Raw genomic sequence first — 21,998 nt, 5'->3', positions numbered from 1 at the left:
TATCAGTAAACAGTGTTTTTTTAATCAGTAAACAGTGTTTTTTTTATCAGTAAACAGTGTTTTTTATCAGTAAACAGTTTTTTTTAATTAGTAAACAGTGTTTTTATCAGTAAACAGTGTTTTTTTAATCAGTAAACAGTGTTTTTTATCAGTAAACAGTGTTTATTTATCAGTAAACAGTGTTTTTTATCAGTAAACAGTGTTTATTTATCAGTAAACAGTGTTTTTTATCAGTAAACAGTGTTTTCCACTAAAGTCCAGAATGCTTGTGTGGAGAAAGCTTTGTTGACGTTCGTAAACATAGCCGACATTTTCGGTTTCGGTTGCCTACATTGCCAAAATTTTTGAAATGTTACAACATTTTTAGCAAAAATCCTTTGGAAATAAACGTAGCTACAGGTGTTCAGCCTTCCCTTTTTTTTTAGTGGCCAACCACCAAAACATGCTATAATAAGTGCATAATTATAGAAATAACTGCATAATTATAAAGCATTTACAGTTTACAACTAGCATACAAAAGGAGAAATGAAACAAGCTAATGTAGTGGCTAGTAAATATGCAGTTTATGTTGTCCTGACTGGGGAGTTTTGCAAAATAATTAGTACATTTTTGTAATGTCTGGTAGTAAAATAAAAACCCGCAGGATGTTTATTGTCAACAGAATGTAGCTACAGTTCAGCCAGGTTTACTTTGGCATCGCCCCCTAGTGGCCAACTACTAAAACATTCCAAGAGCATGTTAGAAACAGCATGGAACCATCCCAAAGGCATCCCAAGCCCTGCGGCTATCTTCCAAGTCTTCATTTTGGTGACACCAACAATGTGCAGATATACAGAATAAGAGTCCCCAAGGATATTAACAACAAATCAACAAATTTTATTTATATAGGGCTTTCTCAGAAACCTTGAATCAATTAGCTACAAACAAAGGAAATTACTATATGTTAAAATAAACACACAAATAAAGGCACATAATATTAAAGGGAAGTGAAATAAAATACAGTAGGATATGAAATCAGAAACAAGAAAAAGGGCATATAACAAGAAATACAGTAATATATAGGGATTAACATGAAACGCGAGGGAAAGGCAGGTGAGCAGCAGTATGTATCCCTAAAGAGGTGAGGCTTAAGAAGAGGTTTTAAAGAGTTCCGACTGTCTGCTGCTCGGATGTTATCAGGGAGATGATTCTATAGCCGTGGAGCTGTTGGTCACAGGAACTAGTCTTCATTACCATAAGCAGACCACAGACAGCTGACTGCAGGGAGCAGGATGGACAATATGAAGTTAAAGGTTCAGATATATGTGAGCTGTAATACCTTCTAAGTAATTTTTGTGACACAGGTGACTTAAGGTAATAAGTCAAATTTGTGAGAAAATAAGCTGTTAATAATAATAATAATAATAATAATAATAATAATAATAATGGTGTGAAATCCCAAGATAATTCAAACTTTTGAGAATATAACCAGAGGTGTAGCGGGGTGGGGGGTGGGGGGCGTAGCTGTGATTGGCTAATTTACTCAGTAAACTGGATTCACGAAAGTGTCTTAAGAAACTTCTCAGCTTAGTTTTATATTCCTCTGTCTGTAACTGCTGCGCCATTTAAGGTGGAACGGAGAGCTCCAATCAGAAGCTCAGCTCAGCCTCGTGTTTTCAGCGAGGTGGCAGCAGCAGAGAGGAGAAGCAGGAGAGGCGCTCAGGACCACGTTTCATGAGCGACCAGCCATTTTTTAAAGTTTCACTTCCTCCAAAAACAGAGAGCAGAGCGGCTTCGCCGAGTTCGCCACTTTCGAGCGCGCTCCGTCCCGGATCTGAGCTTCTCGGCTGCAGGTTTCACTTTCGCTTTTCTCTCCTGCTCGATCCGGACTGTGTTTGCTGTGATTGAAGGCTGTGGTCAGATCGAGCCCCTGCCGGACTGCGCTGGTCTGTGCGGAGCGTGTTTGGGTGAGGATCTCGGTTTGACGCCGAGCTCGATGGCGGGAGTGAAAGGACCCGTCAGCTGACAGTGCGCGCGTGTCTGAAGGGGCGCGGTGATGGACGGAGCTCCGTTTCTGAGAATGCTGACCAAACACAGGGAGGTTCTAGTGGAGCACGTGAAGAACACGCAGTGCGTTTTGGACAACCTGAAGAGCAATGGCTTCATCTGTAACGAGGACATCGAGATCACACAGCGGGCGGCCACCAGAACTGACCAGGTACTGATCAACTACACGCTTCAGAACATATAAGAGTCAGGGCTGGGCGGTACGGAGCCCTGCTGGTGACATCCCGTGTAAACAAAAATAAAATGTGTCCGCGACTTAGTAAGGTGTGGGAACGAGATCCTAATGCGCGGCCACAACTTAGTAAGGTGTGTGAACGAGATAATTAAGCCTTGACTACAGCTTAATAAGGCATGATCTCACTCCCAGGCCTTACTAAGTCGTGGCAGTGACTTAGTTATCTCGTTCCCACACATTACTAAGTCATGGCCATGCATTAGGATCTCGTTCCCATGCATCAATACGGGGTGGCCACATGTTATTTCACGTGTTATGTGTCACAAGCAGGGCTCTGTATGACAGTATTTATCACTATCGTGATAAAGCTTAATCGTGGTCACGACTTAGTAAGGCGTGGGCACACGATAATTAAAACTTGACCTCATCTTAATAAAGCATGAGCTCGTTCCCAGACCTTACTAAGTCGTGACCACAACTTAATTATCTTGTTCCCACGCCTTACTAAGTTGTAACCACAACTTAACTATCTTGTGATCTCGAGATAATAAAAAAAATTTTTTTAAAGCATCGTGATATTATATTTTCACCACATCACCTGCCTCTGAACAATATTTATCATCAGGATCAATGATGTCACAATGTGCTTTCCTCAGCATTTTGTGGATATCATCAGTATCAATATGATCTTGATCAAAAAGAGCATTGTTAGTGCTGTTTAATGAGATGTTAGTTCAGCACAGTGTGTGAAATCACTGTATTCATAGTTTTTGATAGTATTTTTAAAATGTGGCACTACTTTGTCTATTTCAGCTTGTCAGATGTCAACAAAAATAAATATTGTGCATCACAAAAACTTCTTAAAGTATCATGATATTCAATTGTTGTCATATCAGCCACCTCTAATGTGAATATTATTGTTATGTTGCCATATGTATTGTTATATATACACATGGCTGGCACTAGAAAAAATTCAGTACTTCTAAGAAATATTCCGATATTAAACTTTGCCAACCAGCTCCACCCCCTACAGCCACCTTAGTACAGTAATTGCTCTATGAACACTATTATTAGTTAAAATTTTAATCCATGATGTATGATATTATTGTTTTATGAACATATGTCTCTGACAGAGGTATACACATATACACACTATGTCAGTTATTCACTTACAGGACTATTCTGTACTCATTCTTCATACAAACAAAGGTTAAACTGTATACGTAGTTAAATAACTGTACTATATTATTATTATTATTATTATTATATACTATAGTACTGCGTAACATTAATATCATTGTCTAAATGCTTGTGTGAGCTGATAAACCAATAGGCCCACATTTAATTTCATCATTTAGTGATTTGAGCTTAGAATTTACCCAAACCTTATATCTGTGAATATCTGCATGTATTTATTGGAAGGAGAACAAATAAGCTCCTCCTTCAAAGTTTACAGCACATGTACATGTTAATAAATTGTACATGTGAACAACAACAACGACAACAACAACAACAACAACAACAACAACAACAACAGGTGTTTTCAAAATGTCAAAAAAAAAAAACACAACAAAACGACAAAAATGGAGACACAAGGTTTTCTTCCGACAACAGCGACAAATAAATGACAAATTGTAAACCTTTAAATTTATAATAGAAAAGAAGGCCAATCATGAGTTGGGGCTTGTACAGCATACGTCCCACCCACTTTACTCTTACAGGGCCCAGAGGCCTTACTGCATACATGCTGCCACAGTCAGGATAATGGAGTTTCTTCATTTTTGTCATTTTTTTAAAGTTACATGATTAGGCACTGCCATCTTTACAGTGTGTTACATTTTCACGAGTAATGTTTAATAGAAATACTTCATAATAACTTGGAAAATATTTTGCTCCACTGATTACAAGATTTTGTCATGACAGTATGTACATATATGAAGATCAGACACAGCTGAATCTTTTTAAATGGTCACTGCAGAGTGGAGAACAGTCCACCAGCAGCACATGAGCCACCGTATATAACTACATCTACCGCTGCGGAACTAAAAGGTCAGTGTGTCTAGTAGAGTGGACATTAAGTGGACACAGTGTTTAAACACCGCAGCAGCACTGCTGTGTCTGATCCACCCATGAGAAATTCATTCACGGTGCTGTTAAAATGCATTAGTCACCTGTCTGAGTCAGAGAGACGAGCCCTCAACCTGTCTGAGACGAGACAGTGAGCTCATTACTCCAGCTTTACCGGCTTACACTGAGCTTCAGAGGTGATATATATATATATATATATAAAAAACTGTCCATTGTTTATTCAAAATTATGCAAAACATTAACAGTAAAATACAGGCACCTGTAGTGGACCTTGAAATATTACATGAATACCTGAAATATTCAAAATGTAAACGTCCTCAGGAGCTCTTGAACTAAACTCCTGCCATCCTTTCTCTGCTTCAGTTCATTAAGTCTTGTGCTCTGTAGAATTGAGGTGTAATCGCTGTCCCATAGACTGTTTTTGGGGGGAGGAGAGTCAGAGCACATATGTTGCAGTGCATGCTGGGGACTGTAGTGCAGCACATTGTGAAATGGGCTAATATTAACAGGAAACATATTAAATATAACATATGCCATAACTTTTGCACAGGCCAGATTTTATGTTTTATTTTTAATTTTGAAAAATATGTTAAATTCAGCAATTAAACAGTAATAGTGTATTAAATTGTGCAGAAGTGTGTTCTTTGTAGAGGGAGTGTTTACTTATTCACAACTGGAAAATCAACAAAACGTTATTTTCCATACGACAGACGTTTTCACGATACACAATAAGCATTTTGTTTTTGTGATTTAATGAGTTGATATCCATGATACACCCAGAAAAGCATATTGTGACATAATTTATCACAATTATGATAAAACATCATTATATCGTCCACCCCTAGCCTTTAATGGAGGTCAATGTAAAAAACATATTTGGAGTAAGTCATTTTGGGTTACTTCTGATAGTCTGTTTATCATGAATTCACACCGTGAAATGACAGCCCGTATTATCAAATTATATAAAACAACTGAAAATGACTTTATACGTATATAAACACATGAGCACGTGTTTCTAAACAGGTGCGGAAAATCTTGGAGCTGGTCCAGAGCAAAGGAGAAGAGGCCTCTGCGTATTTCATTCATATTCTCCATGAGGCATACGATGCATTCATTGATCTTCGACCGTGGTTCGAAACTATCCAGTACAAGCCTGCGGACTCCATCAGAGATCTACCTGTGATCAACACAGACCCGAGTGAGTGTGCTGGATCAAAATAATTACAAAATAACCATGAGTCCGCACCCAGGACCGATTCTGTGCTCATTTTGGGGGATGAGCTCATTAGCGCTGGTTTGTTTTCACACAAAAGAATTCCATCCGAACCGTGGATTGATTGCATAATTCCATACGTCACTTTTCTGCGCGCAGGTTTGCAAAATGTTAGCACAGCTTCATCTGTTTGCTGCTTTTGATTATTTTCCTTGGATACAAACGCTCAGGCGGAACAATCGCGAGTTTTATAAGTTGAGGCCATTTGCGTTTGAATGCCTTCTGCGCTCCGTCTGTATGAGGCGTTCCGTCTCCTTCTGTCCGCAGCAGTCGTCTCCTATCGATCACAAAACTTGAAAGAAGAAATGACGCGATGAGTTGGAAGCAAAACCCAGACCACGGGGGCTCCCGGTTGGTGCAACCGTCTAAGCATTGGCTCTCTCATCAGGAGGTCGCGAGTTAGATCCCTGGTGATGCTACAGCCGCCTCGCTCTCTCTGGGTGGGTAGGATGGCCCCCGTCTCCCCCCATCACTCAGCGCAATGCTAGTCAGCGCAGGTGTCTATTAGCTGACGTAAGAGATCTGGTGGTTAGTGTTCTCCTCTGAACGCGTTCAGCTGTCCAGTGATGCTGCGTGAGTGGCAGTTCGAAAAGATGTGGTGGTGCTTCACTTCACAGGTCTCAGAGGTATAGAAGGCCTTTGGGTTCAAAACATGTTTAAATATGCATGTTAACACTTTTACACATATTTTAAGGTTTCTGCCAATGGGAGACCCCAAACCGCACATACATGCATATTCATAAAAGGAATTACTGCACACATTACAACCAGCAACAAAACTTAAAGCCTATGTGTACGTAGCCCCTTCGCTTCATTTGGATTATTCATGATATAGTGAGCTGAGTGCTTATCTATGGCTATGTAGAACCGACCTCATCAGACAGAGGAAATGACGCAAGGGTAACATCCTCTTTAAGCAGGAGGCAGTAAACTTAAACTTTTACAGGGAGTGAAAGTGAAAGTTTTGAAAAATGTCTTTGTGTAACTTTCTTTTTAACTGCAATTGTGCTTCTAGGGATTGCACAACACTTGCTCACACTTTAAACTGTTCAGCAATGCAGTGTATTTATGCATATAAAAATTCTACCAAAATACATTGTTCAGAATATATTTCAAAATAAATTAAAAACTGGATTTTTTCCATTATTTGGTCTGTTTGTTCTGTGTTGTTTGAGCAATAATGCCGCACCAGTAGGTGGCGGTAAAGCATCATGATTCGCCAAGGTTTCCCAGCAGCAACACAATCCGAATACTGAAAATTAGTGTCTTAACACGTTTTTACACGTTAACATGTAAATATTTTGCATGTTAAGGAGTGTTTATGTGTTAACACGAAATTCTGTTATACTCGTTAACATGGAGATTCCAACATGTTTTGAGCCCAAAGGCCTGCTATACGGAGGAAGCCTGTGTTTGCCTTCACCCTCATAGCGCTGGTGGTATCAGGTGATTGTTGGAGTCCTAACTAGTGGGTTGAATTGGATACTTCTAAATTGGTGAGAAAATTGGGGGGGAAAAAAAACACAGACCACCGATTTCAGGAGGACCAGAGATCAATTCTCTGAATTGCTGCTAGGCTCAAAACCAGCTTTCATACTTGGCCAAATGTACTGAACCCGTAGAGCAAACGGTCCTGGGTCCGGAAATACGCACCTGTGTGAAAGCGCCCCAAGTTAACAATTGATGCAGTAACATTCTGATATATTCCCAGTTAGCAAATACAGTGAGAAGCTGAGGAGCGAGCTTGGGAGGGACACTCGGTTCCTCACCTCGTACTCTCAGCGGGAGGAAACTCTTCTGGATGAACTTTACACGGACACTCAGATGGAGCTATTCAACGACAAAGGTGAGAGTCTGGGCTACTTGGGGTGCCTGGACGATATCCTAGGAGAACAAGGTGTCTTCAACCAGGAGGCCGAGACCATTTTTATCACTGGTGACGCCGGTGTGGGCAAGTCCATTCTGCTCCAGAAACTGCAGAACTTGTGGTCAAAAAGGGAGCTGAACACCAGAGCAAAGTTCTTCTTCAAGTTCAGATGCAGGATGTTCAGTGCCTTCAAGGAGACGGATGAGATTTCTGTGAAGGATCTTATCTTCAAGCACAACTGCTATCCAGATGGGGACCCGGACAGCGAGGTCTTCAGGTACATCCTACGATTTCCAGAGACCGTTCTTTTCACCTTTGACGGATATGACGAAATCCAAATGGATTTTGATATGGATAACGTACCAGAGGTGGTTTCACCTGAGGAAAAAACCCATCCACTTTTGGTTCTCATGAACCTGCTTTGCGGGAAACTCCTCAAAGGTTCCCGCAAGGTTCTGACGGCACGCACCGGAACGGAGATCCAGAGCAGAGTCATCCGAAAGAAAGTGGTTCTCAGAGGGTTCTCGCCAGACCATCTCAAAAGGTACATGGCTTTGCATTTCCCCAAGCAGGAGCACAAGGAAGTGGTGTCCGTGCAGCTGGACTCTAATCCCCACCTTTGTGGTCTTTGCTCTATCCCTCTGTTCAGCTGGATCATCTTCAAGAGCTTCAAGCACCTTCAATCCATGTACGACAACTATGAGCTTCCAGACTCTTGCATCACCCTCACAAATGTGTTCCTCTTACTCTCCGAGGTGTTCCTGGGCCGTACCACCAAAAGGCCTGGACTGCTGAAGAGGAGCACACGCAGCACTGCAGAAACGTTCAAAGCAGGGCTGAAGACGCTCACAGCCTTTGCTAAGCTTGCCCTTCTGGGGCTGGAGAAAAGCAACTTCATCTACAGCCAGGAGGACTTGACATCCTGTGGACTGAGCGAGGAGGACCTTCAGGTTGGGTTCCTGAGGCCCGTCGGTCAATACGACGCTTGTGGAGGGGCTGCTACCTTCGAGTTTCTCCACTTGACGCTCCAGACATTCCTCACTGCCTTCTCTCTGGTGCTCGATTCGGACATCAGTCCCGATGGAATCCTGAAGTTCTTCGCCAAGTGTGAGTACAATAAGTCGTCCCGTTTATCCTGCTTCTCTTGTTTGGGAAGGTCCTCACGTGCCAGAGATACAGACCCTTTCCAGACCAATGAGCACTTTCAGTTTACCAACCTTTTTCTTTGTGGCCTCCTGTCCAAAACCAACGCAGCGCTCCTGGAGCATCTTGTACCACCACTTAGCTTGAAGAAAAAGCATGTGTCCTTGAAATCCTACCTGTCTACCAGCGTGAAGACCCATCTCAGGGGGCTCCCTCGGTACCCCAGCACAGACATCAAGGGCAATAAGGTACACACGATGCCCAACTTCTTGTGGATGTTGAGGTGCATATTTGAGACCCACAGTGAGGATGTGGCTCGGCTAACGGCCAAAGGGATCTCTGCGGAATACATCAAGCTCGCCTACTGTAACATCTACTCGGCCGACTGCAGCGCCCTGAACTTCGTGCTGCATCATCGCAAGAAGTCTATAGGAGTCGATCTGGACAACAATAACATCAGTGACTATGGTGTAAAGCAGCTGGTACCTTCCTTCAGCAAAATGACCGTGGTCAGGTAATAAGGAACTGGGCTGGACAAGGTCTTAGTTTGGACAAATGAGGTTAAGAATGTAGAGAAATGTATTTTTCTGTATAATTTAGAGTGCTTTGATGTGAAATGGTTAATTTACCAACTTATTTACCGTGGTGGTGATAGGAACCAGGGGTCATTATTACTACAACACAAATATAGACATTTTTTACTTACAGTTTAAAATATGTTTAGGCCCAAAATACTCTCAAAACTATAATAAAACAGTGTCTCAGTCATCAGGCAGTGAATTCATAACCACTTCATGTAGGAACTTTCTGTGAGGGAGCTTTTAGAGGTGGACGTCTGGTTCCTATCACCACCACTGTGAACAATTCTGACTTGGTAAGTTTATCTAGAACAGAGCGTTTCACACCAAACCATTCTGAATGACTCTGTTTACATCTTAACCATTTAATTATGCAGTTGAAGAAATTGATGGAAAGTGTTTCTTGTTAATAATTCATTTTGGAACACTTCTGTTGATCCATTTGTTATGAAATGTTTATATAGTGTACGAAATGTTTATGTAGTGTAGAGGCCAACTAGCATTTTTAAAAGGTGTAGGAAAGTAAAAACAGTACAAGGTTTGACATGATGGTGACAATTTTTACAGTATAATTTAGTTCTGCACACACTGTCTGATTATCTTTCTCTTTATTAGGTTTTGTGTGAATCAGCTCACTGACAGCAGTATTGAGGTTTTGTCCAGAGAACTCATCAGGCACAAAATCGTCAGAGTTTTGGGGTAAGTTGACACAAGCTAGGCAAGCTTTGATTAACGCGCCGTATATAAAGTAAATGACCCTCATTTCTCTGCTTTATTAAATATAGACTTTACAAGAATCACATCACAGACGTTGGAGCCAAACTGGTCGCTCAGATTATCGAAGAATGTCCTCATCTGATGACCTTGAAGTAACTGTTTCAAAATTCAGTTAACAACTTTCACAACAGTGTAGACTGCAAAAATGTTTGCAGAGTTCATACCAGTGATCAGAAAATACACACATGAAATGCCAAATAATATAGATTGTCTGCAATCCCTGACAAAAACAGTGTACTTAAAGTTCATTTAGTAAGTAAACTTAAGTAACCTTTAGTATATTTACCAAGTATACTTTGTGTAGTAAGTATACTAATATCAGTGTACTAGTAGTATACTTTTAAGTGTACTATTTTAATACTCCTTGGGACTAAACTGGCCCCCATTTTAGTTTATAAAAGTACACTTTTAATTATACTCAGTAAACTACTAGTTTAATGGTTTTTACACTGCAAGTATGTTTGTAAGTTTTCTTTAAATTAATTTACTTACAGTTTACTGCTTTTTTGCACTTTAAAGTTTACCACTTTCTACTTAAGTATTTTTTCAAATTTACCTTTATCTGTACATTAAGTAGACTTGAAGTTAACTAATATGAACACTACAGTGCATTGCACATATACAACTTCACAAGACATACTCAGGATTAAGAACGTTTGTCTTAATAAATCAGAATTTTCAAGCAAATATTGTATATGACACCAAAATATAAGAACATAAAGCTCAAATCCACATTCTAGTTCAAAACAAAACACAAACACACAGTTTGATATTGGAATTTGTGTCCAAAATCAGTCCCTTGCTGCCCGCAAACAGGTTGTACTTCTCCACAAATTACATTAAAGCTCAGGTTCAGTTTGACCCGTGTACTGTTTGCTCGAGCTATTCCACCCCAAACTACTTAAACAAGTATACTTAAACTTTATGTATAAGACAGGAACACTGAATCATCGCTGCTGTCAGAACAAAACCTTGTATCTCCATTTTTTTTGGGGGGGGGTGTATTTGACACAATCTGAAAATGCCTGCTGCCCTTTACATTGAGTGTAAATTTCATGATGAATGGACCAAAAGAAACGACCCAAATTTATTTGGAAAAAAGTCTGGTTCCATTGACTTACATTAAAAGTAAAATATATATAGTTACCATTTTGGATATATATCTCCAAACTACAACCTTGATTGAGATATATATCTTTGATTGATTATATATATATATATATATATCAAAAGATTAAGCACAAATACATGACCAAATAGACTTTTCTGTATGTTTGTCATTATAAGCCAAGTATACTGTAGGGTACTTTTATTTAGTATATTTCTAATAACTACATAAAAAATAAACTGAAAGAATACCAACTTATGATTAGTTTAATTGAAGGACACTACTAGCACACTTGAGTAAACTTCTATAAACTTCAGTTTTGTAAGGGATACTGTATGTTTGTGTAAATATGTTTTTTGATGTGATGAATTGTTTCTGCAGGCTTGGCAGCAACCACATCACAAGTGTGGGGGCGAAGTTTCTTGCCCAAGCCATTCAGAAGAGCAAGTCTATCTTCGATGTGGGGTAAGGCTGTGCTTTTATAGATACAGTCAAAAGTTTTGGCTCCCCTGGTCAAATTATGCTTGGTTGACTTGCATATTTGTTCGGACCAAGTCTTCATCTCATGGTGGTAACATGAAGGGAGAACTTTGAGGGCTGGAGTTTTGGGCAGCGTCTGCTTGGAGCTAGAAGGCCAGACCTCCTCCCACTAGGACTGAAAGATAGAACTGAGGAACAGGGAGGAGATGGGTTGGTTTTGGGATTGCATAAACTTGGAAATGAAAGGTGGAGATGGAGAATTTGTAGGGTGTTTCAGCCAAGTTCACACATGCACTTAATTATGGCATATTTCTGCAAACTGTAGTGCACAGTTCATCTTTATGTACTGAATTCAGCATAAAGATGCAATGCTTTTGGTTGTATTTCCCCCACCAATGTGTTCAATTCGGTAAATTAACAGTAACTGTGTATTAAAATGTGCAGAAGTGTGTCTCTGTAGAGGATGTGTTCATTATAATTGAATAAATCAACAAAAGGAATTTGACCTGGTGTCCACAGACTGTGTCCTTATGAAAGCTGAATCTGAAAATTAGGATTTGAATGAATACGCTGTGGACGGATCCTGAAGGTAACTCGTGCTGTTGTATCTGCTGTAGAATGTGGGGTAACAGTATTGGAGATGAAGGTGCAGAAGCTTTTGCTGAAGCTCTAAAGAATCACCCCAGACTGACTAACCTCAGGTGAGCACGCTTCCTTTTACACAACTCATTCAAAGGTGATCGATAAAGAGCTGAACCCCTTCCTTGTCTGATTAAAACCTGACTGAGAACCCTAGGGGGCGCTCCGGTGTGAGATTTACAGAGAGTGTATATTTACAAAAACGCACCATTAAGCAGCCTTTGGGAGGCCGTGGTAGTTGTTATTTGTTAAACATACTTGTTTATAGTTAAGTAAAGTCACTTTTTCACATCGTTTTAATATAAAAAATTAAAGTCACTCTTTGCACTGTGTCAAAATTTTATGAGCAAATTGAGAAATGCTCCACAATTACTAAGAATAAAATATTGTCAAGAATGTTTTTTTTCCTTCTATTAAAGTTATGAATTTGGAAAGGTTTTGATCCGACCACAACACTAATTTACATACATATAAATGTACATATATGTATGTGTATATATATTTCAGACAAATTTTAAATTAAACAGGCATCTACTTAGACACCCATAGAAACCTTTGTCCTTGAATTTATACTTCAATATAAATTTATGATTCAAATAAATAAACATTATTATTATAATTACACATTTTCATGGTTCTGAGGTCAGAACCGTTCTAAGCACGACTCAAAAGTCACATTTTTTACTAAATTTCTGAAAGGGCTATTGACCTTGCCATTGCACCAGGCAGGTTGCTGGGGGTCTTCTTTATGATGCACTTCTCTTGCCCCCTTTGTCAAAATAAAAGTCCTGTTTTTGGTTGTGCCGACTGACCTTTGAGGAAGTAGGAACTTGGAGATACATTTAATATATATATATATATTATATATATATATATATTGATAAACAAGTCCACCTCCTTGTTTCTACACTCATTGTCCATTTTATCAGCTCCACTTACTATATAGGTGCACTTTGTAGTTCTACAGTTACAGACTGTAGTCCATCTGTTTCTCTGATACTTTGTTAGCCCCCTTTTACCCTGTTCTTCAGTGGTCAGGACCCCCATGGACCCTCACAGAGCAGGTACTGTTTGGGTGGTGGATCATTCTCAGCTGCTGGAGTTTTTAAACACCTCAGTGTCGCTGCTGGACTGAGAATAGTCCACCAACCAAAAATATCCAGCCAACAGCGTCCTGTGGGCAGCGTCCTGTGACCACTGATGAAGGACTAGAGGATGACCAACACAAACTGTGCAGCAGCAGATGAGCTATCGTCTCTGACTTTACATCTACAAGGTGGACCGACAAGGTAGGAGTGTCTAATAGAGTGGACAGTGAGTGGACACAGTGTTTAAAAACTCCAGCAGCACTGCTGTGTCTGATCCAGCACAACACACACCAAAACACCACCACCACGTCAGTGTTACTGCAGTGCTGAGAATGACCCACCACCCAAACAGTACCTGCTCTGTGAGGGTCCATGGGGGTCCTGACCACTGAAGAACAGGGTAACAAAGTATGCACAGAAACAAATTGTACAAAACATTTTGTAAATTTTGTCTTTCCTTTGTTGTCAGTCTTTCGGCGAATGGCATCTCCTCTCGGGGTGGAAGAAGTCTGGCGAGAGCGCTAAAGGAGAACTCCAGCCTTCATATCTTCTGGTGCAGCTCAGATTCTTACAGTGCATTCAGTTCACTTATGAACATTAACCAGATTACACTAAATCACATTAATAATGAATTAATTCATTATTTTCAGAAACACTGTAATTTACACTGTTACTTCAGAATGAAATATTTCCGCTTCATTTTTCTCAGGCTGATTCAAAACCAAATTTCAGACGATGCTGCATCAGACCTGGCCGAAGCTTTACGGAGTAACTCGGCGCTCACTCACCTCCTGTAAGACTCTTTAGGTTATTACACTGACATTTCAGTTAATAATAGGGTGGCTATAGTTTATGAGCTGCTTGTTTTCAGTACGACAGTAGACTCACATATGAACCTCATCTGTGCATTAAAACATGTTTACATTTGAAACCTCTGCAGGTTAATAGACAATCAGCTGACCGCACGAGGGGCCGAGCAGCTGTTTGAAGGTCTGGCCAGCAACACGACCATTAAAGAAATCATGTAAGAGCAAAAATGTCACCCCTGCCTCAAATACTCCATATATTAAAAAGCCTTTCCTAGTATTTTATTCTTCCCAAAACTTATAAATGTTTGTGTTTATGTAGCAAAAAGTCATAATTCATTTCTACACGACCATTTTTAGTCTCTCTTCATCCCTCATAGTTAAACAGGCTGCTTTTGTTACTGCGCCTTTAAGACTGATATATGTAATTAAGCCCTGTTCTGATTGGCTGCCCTGTATTGCGCCTTGTTCAAAAAGCAGTCCAGGCTGAAACACTCCTTATAACTTCAGTGTGAGTGGGCGGAGCCAAACCGCTGTAGGCTGAATAGGCGGAGATATGTAAATGTGTTGGGTTTTGTGACATCACAGAAACGGCGTATTCAATATGACAAGACTTTCACAATGTTTACATACACTCTTAAAAAGAGGGTTCTTCAAGAGTTCTTTAGTAAAGGGAATGGTTCTATATAGAACCGCAAGTTCTAAAAAGATGTATTTTATGCTTAAATTGTTCTCTGCATGGTGAAATGGTTCTTCAGATTGATGGAGAATGTGTTGTATATGGTTCTATATAGAACCTTTTTGAAAATGGTTCTATGTAGCACCAAAAATGGTTCTGCTATTGTGACAATGTCAAGCTCGTAACAATAGCAGAACCCCTTGGTGCTCTATAGAACCATATAGAACACATTCTCCATCAATCTGAAGACTGTTTTCACCATGCAGAGAATAATTTAAGCATGAAATGGATCTTTATAGAACTTATGGTTCTATACAGAACCATTCCCTTTACTGAAGAACCCTTGAAGAACCATCTTTTTGAAGTGGGTACTACACCAAACTCTGTTATTTAAAAAAAAGCAAGGAAAATTAGTTTTCCACAATATGGACGTTTAAAGGGGAATTCCACCATTTTTTTTATAAATTTTAATTCGATTAAGTGGTTCAGATGTAAACAGAGCGGTTCAGAGTGGTTTGGTGTGAAACGCTCTGTTCTAGATAAACTTACCGAGTCAGAACTGTTCACAGTGGTGGTGATAGGAACCAGACGTCCACCTCTAAAAGCTCCCTCACAGAAAGTTCCTACATGAAATGGTTATGAATTCACTGCCTGATGACTGAGACACTGTTTTATGATAGTTTAGAGAACTTAAACTCCATTCATGGTGGAGGGATACATGCAGGGCGCTGTGAGGCAAAATAGTCCCCAAAGAAAACTTATTATTTCAGATTTTCCACTATTTTCCATCATCAACATTCCATATAAACTCCGACACGAGTGGGAAAAATGAACAGAATGTCCTTTTTAATGCTTTATGTTCTCCACAGCCTGAAGGGAAATCAGGTCTCTGAGGAGGAAGAGAAGCAGTTTGAGAGCGAGAAAAGACTTCGCTTTCACTAAGAAGATGGACAGAGGTCAGCCAAGTGCTGTCTTCGTTAGACTGACCACTACAGACCTTCCCCGTCACGTCATCCAGAAACAAAGACACTGAAACAAATAACAATGCATTTTTTTAATGTAATATTTCTGTACAGAATTTTTACATAAATGGAATGATGTTACAACACACTGTCTCTAAATCATTAAAAGCGCTGGCTCCTGCACCTCGACGCTGTCACTGTCTTTGTGTTTCGCAAGCAGGACTGGTGAAAAGGCCTTCAGTCCAGCTTAAATCCACTCAGCTTAGGTAAGCAAATTAGGCATGAAGCTGCCTGACCACAGGCTAGAGAAGGCCAGTACAAGACAATGAAACGTTTGAGAAGGTATATTTAGACTTAAAGGCTCAGATTAGACTCCAGTAAAGCAGCAGAATATACAGTCAGACTCATAAATGTTTGGACACTGACAAAGTAGTTATTACTTTAGCTTTGTGCCACAGCATGTTGAAGTTTAAAATAAACTGGAAAAGTGCATTTTATGAAGAAAATGCAGCGTTATGGCACAGCTTCAGCACTTACAGGTGGTTGCTATGGTATTCTAGATGGTTCCTAGGGTGTTGCTAGGTGGTTGGTACAGTGTCCAAGGTGGTTGCTAGGTTGTTGCTGCATTAGTGGACAACAATCTGGCAGAAAATAATAATAATAATAATAATAATATAATAATAATAATAATAATGATAAGAAGAATAAACTGCAATTTTGCAATGTGCAATCACTAATAATGGATGAGCACAAAGTGCAGATTTTCATTTTAATTTGAAAGTATTTGGTGTAGGAATTACAGCCATTTTCATACATAGCGAAAACCAATTTTAGAGGCTCAAAAGTAATTGGACAAGCTAACAATCAAAGTATGCATGCTCGATTGGACTGAAGTCAGATGATTAACTTAGCCATTGCAGAACATTCCACTTCTTCGTTTTAAAAAAAGTCTTGGGTTGCTTTCGCAGTTCGCTTCAGGACATGACCATCTGCACTGTGAAGAACCGTCCAATGAGTTTTGAAGCATTTGGCTGAATCTGAGCAGATAACGTAGCTCTTTACACCTCAGAATCCCATCACAAAAAAACACAGGGGAACCAGTTCTATTGGCAGCCATGCATTCCCACGCTATAACACTACCTCCACCATGCTGGACAGATGAGGTGGTGTTTCTGAGCACTCCAGTGCATTCTTTCTTCTTTTAAGAAGATACCAAATACCTGATTGGGCCACATCTAAATGTTTTTGCTCTCTTCTATGATGGGTTTATTTTGATTTTTCAGCCTAATGATGGCTTGTTTCACTGGCAGTGAAACTCACTGGACCTCATAATGAGAGTTAACAGCAAGAGATTCCAACAGACATCAATGGTAGTAAGTTATAGTGAAATAATGAAGGAATAACACACATCTGGCCATGGAACAGCTGAGCAGCCAGTTGTTCATTTAATTTTGAGCCAATAAAAATGGGGGGTTATGTATGAAAATGGCTGTAATTCACACCAATTACCGGATTTGGTTGCCGATACTCTCAAATTAAAGCTGGAAGTCTGCATTGAGTATTTTCATTAAATAATCAGCTAAATATGCTGTGGTAAATGGCAAAAATAAAAATAACTGTCGGCATCCAAATATTTATGGAACTGACTAATAATAAAGATCTTACAGCATTAAAGAAAACGCTACGAAACAAACTTGAATTTATTGATTGCTTTATGCAACAGCATGAAAGGTACTTTCTAGTGCAGCCTGTCTATCATGAGTCCACGACAGCGTCCAGCTTTGGAAAGATGAGGAACATCCTGCCCGGAGTTCTGCTAGGAGAAAGCTTTTATCCTTAAACGCTTATGAGTTTTGAGTCATCTTCCCACTTGAAAATACAGTTAGCAGCATTTCACAGCTTGGTTGGCACTTTCCTCATACAGTACTACACCAGGCCATCACAGTAATCTGAGCTAAAGAAACGGCGTCCTTCTTCTCTCGGCTGTCAACGTTATCTTAACGGCCCTGTCCTACAGCCTGACAACCCACACTGTAAACATATACAAAGATGAATCCCTTATTAGTGGCTTCGGTGGAGAATTTGCCCTTATAGACTGAGAAACAAAGGAAAGGTACTTCATGAAGTTAACAGCAAGTCCATGAGAAGCTCTACAACCCTTAGAAAAGGCTTCAGGTTCTTCAAAAGTGGATAACTGGCACTCAAAGGAGCTTAAACACGGATTTTTCTCTCAGCTGAGACTCAATGGCGCAGCAGACGTAGCTACAGAGCCAAACGTGACTTTTTCAAAAAATTTAATCCTGAATAGCACTAGAAAGTTTCACGTGTGTACCAGAAATTTTTATATGAGCACTAGAAAAGGATCACGTGCACATCAGAAATTCACACGAGTGATGGCAAGTTTAATGCGTGTACCATAAACTCTCGTGAGCACTATTTTCATGTGAGCACTAGACAAAATGCACACGTCAAATTTGAGTGCACGTGAGAAATTTTCACGTGGGGAGAACATATCGTGTGTGTTTCTCATGAACCTGTGAATTTGGTGCGCACGTTTCAAAGTTTCGCCTGAAAACAGGAGTTTTTTTGCAAAAGTCCCTTTGTGGGCTCAGAGGGTTTAGCATCCTCCATGGTGGATTAGCATTAGAATTGGGTTAAGGATTCTCTATGGGGGGTTAGCATTAGTTTGGCGTGTTCCATGGTGGATGGTTTACCACAGGAGGTGATATTTAACACTTTTGAAGAGTATAGAATTCAAATTTGGTTAAAAAACTAAGAATATTCCATCTTAGCATCAAACCAGTCCAGCTCTGTGGCTCACAGACATGGAGAACAATCAAAGCAATGATAAGAAAGCCATCAAACGCTTTTCAGGAGCAAAGTCAGATCAAATATCTATGCAGTATAACCAAGACGCCACAGAGGTGCAGAGAACACCTGGAGAGGAGATGTGGAGGCACAGATGAGGGAAACTGGCCGAATCTGGAACAAGTAAGTCATCGGTATCTTGAGGAGCCAAGGGTGTTACCGACTGTGACGGTCAGAGCAGGGCTAGCATTGTCCACACTGAGGTTAGCATTCTCCTTGTTGAATTAAGGCTCAAGATTGTGAAATATTGCACTATTGTTCACATACATATGACAATTATCAGAATAGGCAGCTACACAAACCCATAAACGGTATCAGTTCTAACGTGACAAACACGCGCTGCGGTGGGCCGATCAGAGCGGAGCCACGCCTCCCTGACTGATATTGCTACAGATCTAAAGGATGTGAGAGTGAGAGCCATGGAAACATCTGCGAGTGACAGGGAGGGGGCGGGGCATTTTTAATCTCACTATGGCTGGTTCCAATTCTCTTAAATGTGACTGGTGTAGGATGGGAGGGGCTAAGAAAGGCTGGAGCTCCGCCCTTCCCAGACCAGCCCTTGGGATCTGAAGATGAAGGCACTAGCGGACAGTCGTAGGAGGGGCGTGAGAGGAACACGCCAGCGCTTTTCTGCTGCGTCTGTAGCGCACAGCCGAATTTACACTGACATTAACCGTGACGATTCCCCTGAGCTTCGAAAAGACCAGAAAACTCTGAGTCACAACATAGTTCTAGTAGAAATCATAAATATCTTAATTTTAATATCTTAATAAATATCTTAATTTGTCACGATAATGTTACAATGCAATACAATATGCTTTTCTTAACATCGTCAGTGGCCAACTGCATGTTTCATTATAAAGAGCAAAATTAGGCCTGTTTAACTGGATTTAGTGCCAAATATTGATTAAAAAATCATTTTGTTCACAGTTTTTGATAATATATATTTTTTAAATGCAGCACTGGTTATTTTATCTCTGTTCCAACTGATCAGATGTCTGAGAAATATTGTGATGCATTATGTGCCGTGAAAATATCTTCAATATATTTCAATATATTTCATTTTTGCCATATCGCCCAGACCTTCACATATTATATTAACTTTCAAAGTGGGCTGTATTTCATTCTGACACAAATTCAGAATTTGTTTTTTTATGCAAATCAGTAATGAGATAAAGTGAGGTGTAAACAAGGTTCATTTTTGGACGTTTCCTGCAGGTCACTATGCAAAAGTGATGTAATGTTTACATTGCATTTAATGTATTTCCACTGTGGTGATTGCCTGATTCAACATGAACAACTGGCCAAAAAGGTGCTGATGAGGACCAGCCGATGCCGCAACAGATGACTTGTGAACATGCGCTGCGCTAGTTTTTGTATATTAGCTGATTTGCATATTGCTCAGCATTTGATTGCCGAGTGTGAACGCATGTGGTTAACCTTAAAACGTCCCCATAACTTCAAATTCAATGCCCAGGTCTAAACAGGGTCCTTAGGTGTGAGACACTCCTGTTTTAGGTGGTGTCGTACTATCAACCAACTTTAGATTAGAACAGTTACAAATTTGCATTTGGTCACGTATTTTAAACGTTTACTTGCAGAATTCGGCATCTGGCCTTTGACCTCAGTGAGTTCTGAGTTCAGGGAAACGTACTGAAGTTAGTCACAATCAACTGTACAGTACAGATTCAGCAGGTTGAGATAACGCTGGAGTATTCCTTTAAAAGTGATGGTTGGCCCTGGATGGCTGGGTTTGAAGGGTGGGCGGAGCCTAATATAAGCAGGTTGAGGGACGCTACTTGGGTAGCCCAGTGTAGCGTCTACAGATGGCGCTATGCAGTGTCTCCAAATGCACTGTATTGAAGAATGGCCTCCTTCCCCTTCTTCTGATTGAAGATCTGAGCAACAGTGTCCAGCGTCCAGTTTCAGAAATGTCCTGCAGACCCTCAGTGGCTCTAAAACGGCTCCTGGGTTGCGGTGAAATGATCAGGAAGGAATAACGAGCACAGGCAGGAGTTTCCCTGAAGATTGCTTCAGTTGGTTTTGGCACTCTGGAGTTGATATGGCGGCTGGTGTGGAAGGTACAGTGAGCTCACCCTCCTGTAGCGGCTACAGACGGAGTCCAGCAGTCACACGGGCAAGGAACAGGAGGTGGACTTCACATCGCTGTCTGCTACGAGGCTACGTCACTTTTCACTGCATGTTAGAATCCCTGAAACAAACCAAAAATGGTTGAGAGCAGGAACTTTTACCGTCATCCAACATTTCGAGCACTGTACACTATAAGCCACTTTTCCACTGCAGATATAGCGCCCCCTCAACGTAGCTTGTCGTCATAGCCACGCCACATGCAGCTGCCGTGATGTGAAGGAGACTAATATTGTCCAGAAGAGGCAGCGAGACAGAAGACTGCCGAAAAACTATGTCTGCTTACTCAAAGGTGACACAAGAGGCTACGCTAACCTGGTAGCTAACGTTAGCATATGTATTTAGGGTGACGGTGACGATTCTCTCTGACCAATCAGCTGTCTGCAGTTTTTCCTCGTCACCATTTGGTATCGGCTCAGCTCACCTGGAAGTTATACCAAACAGTACCAGGTAGCAGGTTTGTATGAAGAACTAAAAAAGGCGAGTCGAGTCGAGCCAAGCCGGTACCATGCAGTGGAAAAGCAGCTATACTTTTACTTAATATACCAAAGAGCCTGGATTTTTGTTAGAATCTCAAAATCAAACACTAATGTTTGTACTTATGCTAAAGTTAGCAATAGCATAACATACCCAGTTACCTTGATAACATTTTTAAATGTTAGCTGGGTCGTTCTCCATTTGGAGTAGGAATTCAGGTGGATACATTTAATAAATTCACTTTCATCCCAAAAATAAATAATCTTAATGTGTCCATTAACATCTCCTATTATCATATATTCAAAAAGGAGCTTAATTCCAAATATTTTACAGTCACTGGTGTTGTATGAATATGGTGTAACACCAGTGACGGTGACTCCAGTGACTTTCTGGTAAACTGAGGATTCTGTAAATTGGTCAGGTGTCCTTGTGAACTATTTAAAATTAGTAATAAAAATGATATATTTTGACTATTTTAATTACCAAGTCATTAAAGCACAAAACACCAGGGACACATAGAAGTTATGAGCTGCCTGATAAACAAAATTATTAATATATTAATGAAATATAGTGAGCCAGTGTGACTCGCCTTCTCATGCCTTGAGAAGCTTCCTCTCTGATGAGCCTCGACCCAAAGAAGCAGTTTAATAGAGCTGAACATACTGTGTTAATGTAAAATAAGAGTCCTGAAAACACCAGTGACCAAAATCTCTGACAAATTAGTTTTTTAAATAAAATGCATATTTTTAATTGTAGTATAACGTTAATGATATAAAAAGTAAACATGAATCTGTTT

The 21,998-nt window shown here is 40.2% G+C and overlaps 2 protein-coding genes across 2 annotated transcripts in view; one reads left to right on the top strand and one right to left on the bottom strand.

Annotated features, from left to right (window-relative positions):
* Positions 1 to 1,579: 1,579 nt before the first annotated feature.
* nod1 (nucleotide-binding oligomerization domain containing 1) lies at positions 1,580 to 15,892 on the top strand. The gene is made up of 11 exons (XM_036558101.1): positions 1,580 to 2,197; positions 5,333 to 5,507; positions 7,294 to 9,106; positions 9,786 to 9,869; positions 9,956 to 10,039; positions 11,437 to 11,520; positions 12,153 to 12,236; positions 13,732 to 13,815; positions 13,972 to 14,055; positions 14,203 to 14,286; positions 15,617 to 15,892. Exons 1-11 carry the CDS (start codon positions 2,036 to 2,038, stop codon positions 15,687 to 15,689), a joined length of 2,811 nt encoding a protein of 936 aa, XP_036413994.1. The 5' UTR covers positions 1,580 to 2,035; the 3' UTR covers positions 15,690 to 15,892.
* Positions 15,893 to 15,943: 51 nt separating this feature from the next.
* The window catches only part of znrf2b (zinc and ring finger 2b), a 32,689-nt gene continuing 26,634 nt past the window's right edge, over positions 15,944 to 21,998 (bottom strand). Inside the window, exon 5 of the mRNA XM_036558102.1 lies at positions 15,944 to 20,789. The gene's annotated coding sequence lies outside the window, so the exon portion shown is untranslated. The remainder of the gene's footprint in view (positions 20,790 to 21,998) is intronic.

This window comes from Colossoma macropomum, unplaced genomic scaffold (genome assembly GCF_904425465.1).
Source record: "Colossoma macropomum unplaced genomic scaffold, Colossoma_macropomum, whole genome shotgun sequence".
In the NCBI taxonomy this organism is placed as follows: Eukaryota; Metazoa; Chordata; class Actinopteri; order Characiformes; family Serrasalmidae; genus Colossoma; species Colossoma macropomum.
The sequence above is the reverse complement of the archived record's forward strand: the minus strand, read 5'-3'. Positions and strand labels throughout refer to the sequence as shown.